Raw genomic sequence first — 15,432 nt, 5'->3', positions numbered from 1 at the left:
TCAAGAGCAATTTTCCAGTGATGTGGCTTTCTACCAGCATAATTATTGACTCACCTATTAGGAAGGACAGTTAAGAGACAGCTCACTTGTTCTGGATAACACCTACACAACTTAAAAAGTTCAAGAAACTCCCCGCCCCAACATTTATTTTGCTTGTCCCTGGGCTCACAGTTTTTAGGCAGGAGGAGAAGCACAAGTTGCAACCTGCAGGCTGGGAGCTGCTCAAAGAACACTTCCTACCCGGCTGGGAAGAGCCCAGTGCTGGGAAAGGGAACCAGAGAGTCTGCTTCTGTACAAGCTCTGTATCATTCTTCCAAAGCTTGGTGGGGTTTGCACTTGGCCACGTAAAACCCTTAGCAATGGCAATGCCGCAGCTATCAGTGATGCACTTTTTCATTAAAACGATGATGAAACTCCTGTGACAAGACGGTGGTGAGAGAGCATCAGGAGCACAAGATTCAGCTGCTAAAAAAGACAGATTGCCTCTGTAGAGAACAACCTTTCTTTTCTTACTCATCTTTAGTTTTCTATGGTTGCCAAGTGCCCCCCCCCGACAACAACCCATGCCACCTTCTCACACTCGGAAGAATAATGTAAGGTTTAGGAGATTACAGGCTGTTAAAAAAAAGAAAAGAAGAAAGGTGGTAGAAAGGGAGAACAGTGAGATGTGTTAATAGTTACAGAACATTTACATAATGGCTTTTTTTAATCTTATTCCAAAAGATTCTAGAAAATTTTACAGGTATCTGCGTAAGTCATGTTACAGTGTCAATTTTCCTAACAGGAATAAGTTAGCAGCAAGCGCTCTATTTTAAAACATGATTGACTTTGTACAAACAGTTTTAAGGCTTTTGTATAAGAACGTTAGACAGCAGCTTCAGAAGATGATTTAAATGACACGTAGTAATTGCACCCTGGTGTTCAAGTACGTACCAGGAATACATTACAGGGGACCGAATTAATTACAATAGAAAGTCCTATTGCTGTTCAATCTTTGTCAATGAGCACAGCACAAAAGGTTTTTAACAGTTCACGTATGAAGCAAGTTACCTTTCTTTGCTTTCTTCTGTAGCTTCAGTGTGTCAGACGATTTCTTTTTTATCTCTTGGCGGGCTTTTTTGTATTCTAAAAAAACACACAGTCTCTTATTATCAATATACTCAATGTGAAAATTAATGTTTTTTACAGAAAAGGCTACGTTTAAAGACATTAAACTACAAATTTTAAGAGGACAGTTACTATTAATCAAAGAGACTTAGAACTTGCATTTTTTTGTAATGCCTATACGTTTGGCTTCATAGAACGTTTCAGGGTGTGAACACATTCACATACCAAAATCTTTCCCAAATAAACAAAGCCTTTACAGAAATAACAACTGAGAAGACAGTACAAAATTAGAGTGCTTTTCATTTCAGAAACTCATCCACTCTCAGGAATGGAAAACAGAGATGACAGGTTTCTTGAAACATCTGTGTTTAAAAACAAGTATCCAGAAACGGCAAGGCAGAGAATATCCTGTGATCTCTCTCCAGCATGAGAGTCAGGCAGAGGAACAGGGTGCTAAAACTTTGCCCAAGGAAGGGTCACATTGCCAGCTCTTTCTGATGAAGTGGAGCACACTGCAGTTGTCCTCATTTTTGGATGAGTTGCAAACCCCGGGAGAATTAAAATCCCAGAACAAAATATTCCACCTCTAGTCCAGGCACATTAAAGGTATCAGATATGAAAACTGATACTTTAAAAACAAAAAAGTAGATAAAAGGCATGTATGCATGTATATACATACATCCTCAATGCAAGTTTTGCAAAGCCAAAGGCATCTACCAACATGCTCTTGCTGTGCAAGGCTTCGCCGCCTCCTGCTCATTCCCCCAAGAAAGCCTCCGGAGCCATCGTCAGCACTGCAGCTCTGAGCATCCCATGTCCAACGACACAGCTCTCCTGCTCCCCAGGTGCACACTTCTGTATCGCATCAGATATCAAACAGCGATGCTGAATGTTTTACAGGGCTGTGCATTCTCTGGAGGACGCTATGTCTGAGACATAACGTGATCTTACAGTTAGCTTTTAACTACGACCCAGGGCTTTGCAGGGATAGATGCGGCATCCCCAGTTCTCAGCACTACTGGAGACCGTACAGAAAACTAGTCATTGCTTATCAGTCTAGAAAAACCACCCACTCCTTGAGGTCCTGCAAATTAAATCTTCAAAACGTATATGCAAGGGTTAAAAACTTGTTAGGCACTTTGGGAGAGGAGTGTTTAGAAGTTGCGATACATATTTAAGCACGTCATTCCGTTCCCCGGTAAAAACATGAAAAGAGGAAAAAAAGCTGATACTACAATCTTACTCCTATTAAAGAATTCTTCCTCTGTAACTACCTTTTGCATGGTCTTTATCCAGTTGATTGGCCACTTTCTTCCACTCTTCCATCTGTTCTTGAAGTGGGTTTATCAGACAGTCAATTAAAGCACTAATTTTGTTGAAAAAACACAAAGAGCAATCAAATCTCGCAGATGCCCCTATTCTTATATAGAGAGCCAAGGTCAATATTGGAGTATTTTTACTTTTTGCTGCGACAGCCACCAGTGTCACAATGTAAATATCAGAACATAAAAATGTTTACGCTGGAGAAAGCAAAAGAAAGGACTGGATTAAAAAAAAATCCACATCACAAGATAACCGGAATTACTGTGCAGAAGTTCAGGACAGTGAGGAACAGAGCATAAAGCAGAGGAGTGACCTGAAACACGGCCAGTGTAAATAGTTAGATCCTACTCATCTGGCACACAAAGAGCAGTTTAAATGGATACTCCGGACACTGGAAAGGTTCATGCAGCCATGAAGATTATAAACTTAAATAACACATGGATATGCACAAGAAGACAGAGCAGTTGTACAAGCAAACAACATCCTACCCACTGATGTGCCTCACCTCTCACCAGTGGAGCCCATGATACAGCACTGGTAATGCTCCACTAATTAATGAGATTGGGATTGAATCATTTAAACAGCTAACTCTGGGGTAACTAGAGACTAACGTGGTCTCCTCACAGCCAATTTGACAAATATCTTTATTTTAAAAGGGAAAAAAACATACGAGGTCATCAGGCAAATGGTGAAGTGTTGGGATCACCCTGCACAGCTCGACCTTAAGGAGAAGGAGCTGTGGCGTTGATCCCAACAGTGAAGCACCATTTTGGTTCACCTCAGATCAGGTATAACTTTTACGTCTCTTTAAAAAAGGCACACGTGCAAACTACTACTTACTACAGAAGTAGGTTGTTTATGTATAGCCCAGCTTACACGAGTTAATCCTCTCCCATTACCTCTACTGTCTTAACTTTAACTGCAAAAGGGGATGAGAAAATTTGCCTTCTCCATACTTGTTTGCTGAAATTTTCTCTCTTGGCCACAAGCTATTTGGGCTCTCCAGTAAGCTGTGGAAGCAGCACAACACTTGCTGCTGCTTTAAAACTTAGTGACAAAGCTTAAAGTCCTGAAAGACAGACAGGTTGGTCACATCAGCAGCCACCTGCTCAGCCTCAGCAACAGGAACCAACACCGACAGCGGGCATTTGCAGTATTTAGAGCTATTTGAGGTGACAAGCCCCATTCCCAGAACATGCAGTGGAATTCTGCGTCTTCACAACACCTAGTGTGCTGAGGGGCAGAAAACAACTGCTGTTCTCAGCGACATGGTCAGAGATCAGCCAAAAAGCTAACAGTGGTGAACAGCAGCAAATGAAAGACGAACCTTGAGCTCCAGGCCAGGTACAGAGCCACTCACCTTGAGAACTGCCGTAGTTTGGACTCTATACTTCTGTGCCTCATACACATCCTGGTGAGAGCAGACCCAATCTCTCTGGTACCACCTGAAAAACAAAACACGAGGCAGGTAAGACCCCTGGTGAGACTCCTGCCTGGGGAGTAGAAGCATGCCAACCAGAAGGCAGGTGCCAAGTCTTCCAGAGAAACTGTAAAACAGATTCATAGCAACTGTAGAATCCATGAGGCTACTAACCAGGCAGACCTCAGGGACGTCTACCACCTTGGGAAGAGATTAATTCTTGTTCATTCAGAGACCAGAACTGAACAATTAGACACGATTAGAACACAGCTCTTCCCAGCAGCTTTATGTGCATGAGGCCCAACTCCTTCGCAGAAGAGTTAAAAGAAAAGGGTTTAAGATGTCAAAAGACAAGAAGCAAAGCTGGCGAGTGCGTATCTACAGTTTATTTCCACACTTTGGAAATAAATGTAGGGGATTCGATCCAATTTTCCTATATCTACATTCTTTAGACCCAATGCCTCAAAAGGATTCTTCTCCTCCAGAACACGTGTCCGATCCCACATATTGCCTCATATGCCCCTGACACATACCGTCAGTGCGTCACAGTGCTGCCGTCTCGGGTCACGCATACCTTCTCGTTACATGGCCGGGAGGTGGCACTATTTGCTCTATACCGTCACCCACCTCGGGCTCTGACAGCTGCGTGACAGCAAGAGTAATTTTCTGCAAGTGTTCCTCCTCCGACGTTTTCCCTTTTAAAAGCACCCATCCCTCCATTTCCTGCTTTAATCGGCCTTACCGATCTTCAGCAGCCTATTAAATCTCAATATAATTTTGTTTTGGTTAGTTTTGATAATTGTCTAGACCCTATTTGCAAGCCAAATCTACTATTTTCAGGGCACGAACATCAACCTCTGTGCAAAGCTTTTCCAAACTGTAGTATTCTATGGGATGGTAAAGATACCAGCATCTATTTAGAAGTCTCATTTGATTATTAAAACGACCTTAGACTTGTAATATACAGTAAAATATCTTCCTTAGGCTTTAAAAATGGTATTGTGCAAGTAACAAAAAAAATTTCCTAGTAAAGAAACTTGAGAATTTTAATCATTTTATGTATTTTTTAAGCACAAAAACAAGTCACCATCTTCCTGCATTCTTGCAGAATAAATTCCCGTGCCCACGAAATGGCTCTGGAACAAAGACACTAAATAAGAGCAAATTGTGGCTATTTGGTATTTTCCATTGTTCAAAGATAAACAGAAAGTCCTTTGTCACTTGCCCAATTAGTCATGTTTTTATAAGGAGCTTTTGAAATAATATTATTTGGTAACACTGAAGAGCTGTAGCCTCGCTGCATACGGGTGGCTGGGAAAAGCATACGGACTCCAGTCTGGATGCGGACCCGTCACTTCCGGTGATGCTGCACTCGCACAAGCTGCAACAGACTCCGGTGACTCGAAAAGCAATATCGAAGATGGGGAAAGGCATAACGGAGAGAAAGCAACTGGAGGAAGAGGACAGTGCCCGCAACAAAAAGTGGGTCTCTGTCCCCAGACATGGGCATTTTTCTCTGGAGCCACCGCCAAATAAAAGTAACTCAGAGCCTAATGCGGTCCAACTCCAACAGCAGAGATGGAAAAATGAACCAAAAACTTCCACAGCCATCTGCAGAGCAATTCCCAATTGAGTTTAAGCAAAAGGCAGGTTTTTGAGGTTGAAAACTCACTGAAATACTGGAATATTAAGGACTGTCAATGGTTAAGTGACCTTGCTTTCCTCAGTCCATTATATGAAAAAAAGGAACAGTTGTTTCAGAACAATAAATAGGAAATAAGGCACCATGTGTTTTGGAGACTAGGAAGCAAGGGTCAGTTACTATTAATATTAAATTGCAAGGTAACAAAATTTTAACTGAAATCTCAATAGCCAAAGTATAAATATATCCCCTCAACACATAGTACAGATGGATGGACAAGGTCAGCAAAACAGCTGTACAAAGTTAGGTCTATACATTGGTAGTTGTCCTTGTCTAAAAAAACCCACTACAAAATAAATGAAGCCTGGAATAAAAAGGTTATTCTTGGGGAAAAAAAAAAAAACCCAGCTGGTTGGGGATAAGAGGGGTTACTTGTTCTTCCCATCTTTTGAAACTTCATGTTATCCCGAAGTGTTTACAAGAGCATGGAAGTATGATACGTTAATTTTATTCTGTAAATAAAGACTACTCTAACAAAGCAAAGGAAAAGGGAAAAAAAAAAACCAACAGTTTTGAGAAGTTTTTAATCCCCCTTTTGGAAACAAGGTGTTGCAGAAGATGGGTTTAGGAGCCTGCTCGGGCAGGGGAACAAGGGGTACTGCTGGCAAGTTTGGGAGGGCTGAGCCAGCACCTCAGCTCAGTCAGTGCAGACCCCGAGAGGGCTGCAGGGAGCAGGTCGGGGCCGGCGAGGCTCCATTTTAACATCCTGCGCCAAGGTGTGCAGGGAGTCAGACAGTGCTGGTGAGGGTCAGAGAGGTGATATGAACCCCCGAAGCAGCAGCTCTTGCCAACCATTCATTGAGAAAGGGGCTTCTTTGCCCTCCCCAAAGAGCATAAACCCCTCCCAAAGAGTACTTAAATTACAAACTCAACCTGCCTAAAAACAAAGCACTGGGAAACACTATCACTTCAAAAGGCTACAACAAGAAAGGATTCCTGTTCCTCTGCAAAATAACTCGCTACAATCAATAAACTGAGTTTGCACCCACTGAGAAGCTGTTGTGTGCCAGCAGCTTCTGCCCCAGCAAAGGGGAACCGGTCTCTATTCAACACACACTGCTACCATAAAGTCACTATGCATTTCCAATTCCCATTTAAAAGCTAATGCTACCGATGTCTAACGAAGCATAGGAGAGAGAACCTTTGCAGAAGACAAGGGGCTTTTTAATTCTGGCACTCACTCGGTTAGCAGAGGCAGGAAGCGTGTCCAAGCATCCCTACATACCTACCCAGGTGAGACAGCCCACGGAGGTATGGATACACCGCCTGCAGAGTTTCTGGATGCCAAAACAGCAGTGGCAGCGTTTCAGAAACGATCACCTCCTTGGATATATCGAAACAATTTGCATTTTGGGGTGCCTCAGCAATCCCTTGTTAAAAATCAGCCACCAGACTTAAGGAAGGACAGTACCAGCCCATCTCCTCCCACGCCTGAATCTCATGCTCCTACCCAATGTATTCAGTACTCCAACAGCACCAGAGTTAAACAGAGCTTTACCTCCCTGTTTTCAACTATATTATCTGTGAAGAATCAAAATGCTCTGAAGGGATTGTGGCCCAAGGATGAGCCTACACCGGAGAAGGTACCCCTTGAAGTGACTGTGGCTGTGGATGCTGCTATGCCAGAGCAGGTGTATACCTGAAGAGACTATGGCTCAGAGATAAGGCTCCACTTGGAGCAGGTACACCCCTAAGGGACTGCAGTCTGTGGCTAAGTCCAAGCCGGAGCTGGGGCAACGGGAGAAGTTCATTGCAATGTTAAACCCGATGGTCTGGTCCAAAGGGGCCACGGTTGGACACTGTAATGGAAATACCTTTAAATTGTTGTAACCCAGGATTTGAGTTGCATAGTATAGGAATTACTATAGCAGAAACCACCCGAACCACTGGAGGACAAGCCTTACAAGAAGCAGTACAAGTGCAGCAGTGACTTAACCTGACCTGGCTTTGGTGCCCAGTAACATCACACAACACACCACCTCTCGGGTCCCAAGTGACCACCATAACAGATGGACCCCGAAGTCATGGACTAAATGAACTCAACAGACATTTTGTGGACATTTTACAGACATTTCACAGGGGTGGTCCATAGACTAAGGGAATGATATCTGTGCATTATATCAAAGGATGGAAAGGGGGGTGGGGGATAATGAAGGATAGTGTGGGACCTGCACATGATGTAAATGGTATGGAGTAAGGGGTGGAGAATGTGCTGGTTTGAGCTGGGATAGAGTGAATTTTCTCCATAGTAGCTAGTATGGGGCTATGTTTTGGATTTGTGCTGAAAACAGTGTTCACAACACAGGCATGTTTTCATTATTGCTGAGCAGTGCTTACACAGAGGCAAGGCCTTTTTTGCTCCTCACACCACCTCACCAGCAGGAAGGCTGGGAGTGCACAAGAATTTGGGAGGCAACACAGCTGGGACAGCTGACCCCAACTGACCAAAGGGATATTCCATACCATACAACATCATGCTCAGCATATAAAGCTGCAAGGAAGAAGAAGGAAAGGGGGGACGTTCAGAGAGATGGCGTGTGTCTTCCCAAGTAACCGTTACACGTGATGGAGCCTTGCTTTCCTGGAGATGGCTGAACACCTGCCTGCCCATGGGAAGCAGTGAATTAATTCCTTGTTTTGCTTTGCTTGCACATGCAGCTTTTGCTTTACCTATTAAACTGTCTTTATGTCAACCCATGAGTTTTCTTACTTTTACTCTTCCGATTCTCTCACCCATCCCATGGGGTGGCAGGGAGCAAGTGGCTGCGTGGTGCTTAATTGCTGTCTGGGGTTAAACCATGACACTGAGAAGGCAAAAAAAATTAAACACAGGCCTCTCACCACCCTTTGATTTACTGAGTTGGAGCACCATGGCCATTACCAATGCATTCAGCAGTCCTTCCAGGAACATGTGCAGTGCAAACAGTTTATCTCAACTGCCAGCAGGTTTCTGCAAGGGCTGGTTCTCACCAGCAGAACTGCACCAATGCTCCCATTTCCAAAGGGCTGGTATCAGCTGGCTACACAAACTGGCAAAAGGGAAACATTTTGTACCAGTGCAGTAGTTTGAAAATGTCCCAACATAACAAGGGACAGTAGTTTGGATTTGCTTCTTTTACCCAATCTCAGCCAGACAGCCTTAGTGAACAAGAGTAACATATGCTTTATATAAATTATCGTTCAATGTTACAGTAGTAGTCTACTCACAGAAGGAGCAGGTGGCCAACGTGCATACTCTGCAAAGAGAGATGGACCTTACAAGCAACATTAATGTGTGTGCAAATCCTGATATCAGCTATGCAGCTCAGTATTCAAAATCTGGTAAGAAGTTTATTGCACTGGGCTATGCCACAGTCATACAAAACCTGCTTCAGCCTCCAAATTAATTTGCAGTTTATCTTTTCAAAAAGACTGGCTCCACAAGAGACCAATTGCCCATTTACTCAAGGACAGAGCCATGAGCCAGGTGGGCAGAAGACCAAGTGGTGATAACTCCTTTTCCAGTAATACCAACATACAGACTTAGTGGCAAGAAGAGCATCTGAAACAGAAGTGCGTCAGGGATATGCCGAAAGCACTGCCCATCTCCACTTCACTTACAAGCAGGTCCCCGGCAAAAAGTCATGACATTCTTCAGTAGCTATAGTTTCCTGAAGAGAAATACTGAGGCCACATCAGCAAACTTTTCATCAAACTAAGAGTATGTTGGGTGGGTGACCTTGGCACCAGTCACGGCTCTGCAGCTATGCCAAGTTAAACTACTGTACCTTGGGCTCCCAGTTTATAAAATGAGGCTGTGAATTATCTGCTTCTCTGACGTACTACAATAATTCATCCATTGAGGCAAACAGTCCTTGGGAACGGTGTAAAGTAATACTTCAAAACTGGAGATGAGAGCCATATTCATCAGAATTCCCACTCAGAGAAAGTGGCTTAACAAAATACTCCTGTCAAATTTGATTAGCAAGTGGGTGATAAAATCAGCCTTATTTCTTATAAGTAAAAGGCAACTCTGCAAGGCAAAACGTGCTTTTGCTCTTACCTTCCCTGCTTCTCCCTATTCCTGCCTAAGACTATAAAAAACCAAAAACCTTTTTCATGTCAGATAATTAAACGAAAGCCTGTGGACCACAACACTACAATGAGTTGGCATAAATGGCATAAATTATTTTCTTTTGATGCTTGCTTGTCATTCAACATCGCAGAGAGACAACAGGGAGGGACTGTAGGAAAGAGACCCAATTGTTTTATTGGAGTCATTATGTTTGTTCTTAATAGTGATCATATATCAAGGAAATGATTATTTGATGAAATGTGCAGCTGTACAACTGCATGGTCTCTGTATACTCCGAACAACGCACTACAATCAACCTCTTATCTTCCTCCTCTCACTTCACTGTTGAGCAACCCCAGAAGGCTCAGAAGATGACTGCCTTTCAGGAAGTGCCTCTAAGGCTCCAACTCATTAACAAGCTCATCTTTATCTTCAAGGGCAGAGTCCAGATGTGCCAGCTACCTCCCTCTTTCCCAAAAGGGAGAGAATGATGAAAAATGGGTGTAATACTTTTGTAATTTCAAAGTTCGCAGAAGAGGCTTCCATTTTTGAGCAAAGATTAAAGCAGGAGCAGAACAGAGGCTAGATTATTAAATACAACTCTGAACACGGAGGCTATGACAGGATGACTTAACAGTAGGACATTTTAATAGTCAACCCTTATCCAAACTATGCTGTTAGAAAAGCAAGCAGTTTTACATCACTGATTACACGGGGCATGGACCTTGATCTTGCAAAACTGTTTATGCGGATGCCTCCGTGAAACTCAAGGATGATGGAATCAGTGCCAGGGTGTTACAGCAGACAGGGTAAAAAGGAGGGCTTTTGCCTAGAAGTGACCAGCACAGGGGTTGTAAGCTTTACCACTGGGACAGAAACCTGAAAGTGGAGCTGTGGTAGCATGTTTTGCTTCAGGGTGTCAACAGCCTCCAGGTAAGTCTTGTAAGTTGGAAAAACACATCAAGAACTGCAGACAACAGAGGGATGTTGTTCAACATCTACCAGCCAGGAAAAGAAAACAAGACACCCTTATTCCTACAACTTCTAAGAGCCTTTCTGAGCAGCGCTTGGCAAAGTCTCTGAAAGTTGCTCCTCAAAACCAGCTAAAAATGATTTCCTGAAGTATTAAAAAAAAAAATCTTTTAGACACGTTTCAGAGAAGATTGGATCAACAAATGCAGATTCAAGGTCAAACTCACCTAAGGATTTTAGATTAACCAAATTTAATAAAACAACTGTGACAGACAATTGTCATGTACTGCATCTCTGTGGTTGTCATTGCAAAGGAACAGCTTGCTTGCGATGCTGAGTGCCCTTTGGGGCAAATTACTTGGAAAACATATTTATAGAGGCCTGATAACAAGTTGTCACATTTGCTACAGCCCCATGCAGTCCAGATGATCCTGAGAAGAAAATGCAGGAGATGGTTTATTTTCTCTTTTGCAGAAGAAACAAGCATTTGTTCATGGATGGGACTAGCAGCATCTCAAATTGCATTTACATTGATTTTAAAGAAGGAAGAAGAGTTAAGGAGCAGAGTGGAAGCTAGTTAAAGCAGTAAAGAAGCAAAAAGAACAGGAAATCTGAGCCATCGCTAGCCCACAGCCTGCCCTGGCAACCGCCAGCTTTAGGAAGTCCTTAAAACAGACTATGACCATGTTCCAGTCAGTATGTTAAAGAACATGCAAGAAAGCTCTTACGACTTCTTCTGACCTAGCTTATTCCTCTGCTCAGCAGCATTTTTGCTTACGCTAGCTGTTCTCCCAGCAGTGCACTGGGCAAACTCCTTGCCCCATGGGAGTCAACACGAGCGTTGCCATTAAACAAGCAGGGTCAGAATTTCACCCATACACACAGAGGTCACTATACAGTCAATCAGACACATTAAATACAGTCATGAACCAGCCCTGCTATAATCTTTGGATGGTTTGGGTTTAGTTGGCCTTCAGGGCACTCTGAAGAGCTCACCTGTTGCGCTCTGCTTTTAAAGAGGATGTCACACAGACAGGTCGCTGTAAAGGCCTTGGGAAGGCTGAAGTTAAGTTATTGTAGGATGCATCAATTTGATTTTGGAGAAACTAAGATGTCTGTCATTGATTCACAAACTTGTAAGAGACACAAAATGCATCATTGAACCATGACATCCTGTTAGAGAGCAGTAAAAGTCCAGGCAAAAGTGTTTCTCAGTAACAAAATCTTCAAGTTCAAGCATGTTTGTATCAGGAGTGCAAACTGGCTTGGTCCTCTCCCTTTAATAGATGCTGTTGCCAGCACAGACAGCAGAGTTTTGCTTCTAGAGATTTCTTTCGAGAATTAATATCCATCCTTCCTCACAGATGCTTGTTGCTCGTTTTTATGAACCCAGAGCTCTGCATCAAGGTTTTAATGCCACAAAAATAAAGCATCATTGGAAACAGATTTGCTTAGAAGAGCAAATACCACACTTGTGTTTTCCAGGGCTGTTTATTTATATTTTATTCCTTGGAATACAAATAATTTCATTATTGAAAACATACGGGGTCTGCTAAACATTGGTACTCACAATGAAGCTGTGCCCACTAATATTGTCCATACCTTTTCCCCATTTCTTTTCAGATTTATAGTTGAACTTATTTCCGAAATCATTCTGTGAATAGCCATGTAAACCTAACAGTCTTAATCTGAGCAGATCCAACTGCTTTGCTCCAAATGCTACACCCACTAATGGCTTAAGAAAGGCAGGTGACATGAGTCATCAAGCTCACTCTCAAAGGCATGCTAGTAAAAAGGACTCTATAATGAAAAAGGAATTCCTGAAGCTGCTGAAGAACGCAAGGCCGAGCCTGTGTGCTAGCTCAGAGCAATCCCTCACCTGTGCAGAATCCCAGAGCCGAGCCGCAAGCTGATCTGTGTCTAAAGGCTGGCTCTGTCAGCCAGGGATACTTGCTGCACTGAGGACCACGTTCCACTGCGTGCTCCAGATGGCAAAAAGATGGAGAGCTGGTTCAGACCTATTTAGACAGCCAGACTCATTGAACGCGGTACCTTCAAGAATCTGGTTTTAAATGAACGCTTAATGTCAGCCTGACGTGTGAAGAAGGCAGTAACTCAAGATCCTTAGGTTCTTCTGAAGTACAGCTCTTTATTTTGTCTGGGCACAGCTATGAACTGCGATGTAATCTGATTAGACGCCAGCAATATTCAATGAGGGGAAGGGATAATACACTTACAGCAAATGGCTTGGAACACCAAGTGCAATTCCACCACACGCTCGGCAGAACACGCACTGCTTATTTTGATCTGGCAACTTCCACGGAGACTGTGAAAAGCCTACAGGTATCTATCCTCTCTGTGTTTAGCTGTCAGCCTTGCCAACACCTCTGGCCCCAAAAGTCCAAAGCTCCTTAACTCAGGTCTCCCAAGCATTTGTGCTGCTGAGCCCAGTCCAGCAAGGATTTCAGCTATGCCCAAATCGCTGCTGCCTCTGAAGCACAAAATCAAGTAATAACAGGACAAGCAGGTGCAAAAAGCAGAAGAAAAAGATTTTTATTTTTTTTAAATCTAAGTCAGCAGATCTAACTGAAACCCCACAGCAAGCAGATTTGCAGAATAAGGCAATGCTATTTTTACATGCTGTCACTTCTTCCAACAGAGCACACTTCCTTAGTGAACAGAGGGGAAGATCATAGAGGGATAAAGGGGAGTAAAAATCATTTAAACTACCATAAGAAATTATCAGTTCTTTAGAGAAAGTCCATTATGTTTCACTTTGTTATACAGAGAAACAGCATCATCAACCCATCAAAAGACTCAACAGACACCTAAGCTCTGAGCACAGCTTAGAGCCTGTGTGCAAGGGGAAGCTCTACCCCGCCTCAAGTATTCAGAGACGTGGTTCCCTCTCAAGGGGCAATCTCATGCCTTTGCCCAGCGTTAACAACCTCTATCTACAACTGGCATATATGGGGGGATGCTGGTGGCGATGCTTCAGAAGGCAACAAACCCTCTGGTACTTTCTCAAGTACCTTCTCAACTTTTCTGGAACTTTCTCAAGGCAACTGATCTGTATGCTCCAAAGGCCTTTGAAAATTGTCTCAAATATGTATTGAAATATCCATGGCTCAACCTCATCCCCCCTGATTTATTTAGTGTGCCTCCAAACTCATCTCAACTTGACTTGGTAGAAGCTTGGAGATTAAAAGCACACTGCCTTTGCGGACGACTCCTCCTCTAAAACTCAGGAGACTCATCAGCAGACACACAGAGAACCTGGACACCTCTTGAATTGAGTAGCAGATAATGAAAGGGCAAGGAGAATCCAGGGCAATAGTGTTTACAGTTATCCAGATTGCCCCAAAGCTCATTTTGCTCAGTGGTGTATTTAAAGTGAGTTGTGCTGCTCATAAGGTCAGCTCCCAAACAATTAACTGATTTTGTCCTCACTGATAGGATTTTTTTTTTTTGGCAGCATCCCACTTATTTTCAGGTTCTTCAACCTTACTACAATATAATGAATTTTCACAAAAAGCAAGGGAGAACGTCACCGCATGGGTTTGACACCAGCTGTCTGCTTAAGCCCACAGTATGAAGGAATTTGATACACAACACTGAACTCAGCTTAAAAAAAAAATGTAATATTCCACCTGTTACAATAAAGTGAAATGAGGACAGTCATCTCCAAGCACAGAAACCGGCGATCTTTGTGCTTTTGGCTATAAACTAAATAAACACGTGCTCAGAAATACACAGCCAACTCTGAATTCACACTTTTGAATCTAGAAAAGGTACGGGCATTTCCTCCTTTACTTGTAAGCAGCAAGTGAAGCAAGCTTCACACAAGAACAAAGCTGCATGCAGATCAGGTGAGACATCTTACAAGCACAGGACCGTGCTCCCCAGTTCTTTGGCTGCTTTGAACGCAGATTCACATGCTCCGCAGGCAAACTCGTGCTTATCCGACAAATCCTTCCAAACAATCTACACTGTCAGGCTGCATTTAAAGTGTGCCTGCTTAAACCACAAAGAGTGCAGCAGGAGAAAAGCTTCAAGAGTTCTTTGATTCACAAAAAGAAAAGAGCGCATCTTGTAGGAAAGATCAAATGAAGTGCAGAGGTGTATAGCATTACAAACATGGCATACAGCGAGACAGCTGGCAGCACTGACTGGCATGCAAACACCAAGGACATGCTTATCTAAACACCAAGGACGTGCTTATCTCTTTCTGCGAGGGCAGAGCAACTGGATTTCTTCTTCCAGAGAAGCTCCAAACACGTCTCTGGCCACTGGAACAGCGGATGCACGCAATTCTGCTATACTTGCCTGCCGCGACGCAAGCACATGCAATGCACACCAGGTTTGTAAGATCTATGCAAGAAGGCTAAGTTTTAAAGTATCACTCCAACACCCTTAGCAAGAACAACTGCAAGAAGCTTCAGGAAACCAGGATTTGAATCAATGAAAAAGACTAAAAACCAAAGGACAGAAGGAAAACAAAGATGAATTATGAACAGGGCTTTGCAAATCCTGAAATTTAAGCCTTAAAACTGGCAGAAGAAGCCATCATGTCCACTGAAGTTGCTTTACAGCACTGCTTCTCCATCTTTTTAGCCATTCCCTCACTGCAGTACAGAACACCTTTTGTGTCTCTTCCTGTTGAACAGCTCATAGGAGAGGAGCAGGAGGGGATTTGCACCTTACACTCCACGCAGGCCAAACCTTCAGAGTACTATTGCCATTCTAGCCAAGTTCTGCTCTTCTTGTAGTCCTTAATCATCAAGCCAGCTGGCGCTGGGCAGTTTTAAGTAAGTCTGCCATCCACACACAAAGCACTGCTAAGGCTTTTGTAGC

General features: G+C 43.2%; 1 protein-coding gene across 1 annotated transcript in view; it reads right to left on the bottom strand.

The window, feature by feature from the left end:
- Window positions 1–15,432, bottom strand: part of LOC104620188 (metastasis suppressor protein 1-like) — a gene marked incomplete at its 3' end in the record, with an annotated part of 110,742 nt that overhangs the window by 26,492 nt on the left and 68,818 nt on the right. Inside the window, exons 5-7 of the mRNA XM_010286333.1 lie at window positions 3,791–3,875; window positions 2,382–2,473; window positions 1,051–1,125 (exon numbers count right to left, since the gene is read on the bottom strand). Coding sequence (XP_010284635.1) covers window positions 1,051–1,125; window positions 2,382–2,473; window positions 3,791–3,875 — 252 coding nt within the window. The remainder of the gene's footprint in view (window positions 1–1,050; window positions 1,126–2,381; window positions 2,474–3,790; window positions 3,876–15,432) is intronic.

The sequence above is a fragment of the Phaethon lepturus genome, unplaced genomic scaffold, assembly GCF_000687285.1.
Source record: "Phaethon lepturus isolate BGI_N335 unplaced genomic scaffold, ASM68728v1 scaffold10054, whole genome shotgun sequence".
Lineage (NCBI taxonomy): Eukaryota > Metazoa > Chordata > Aves > Phaethontiformes > Phaethontidae > Phaethon > Phaethon lepturus.
This window is presented reverse-complemented; position numbering and strand designations above follow the sequence as displayed.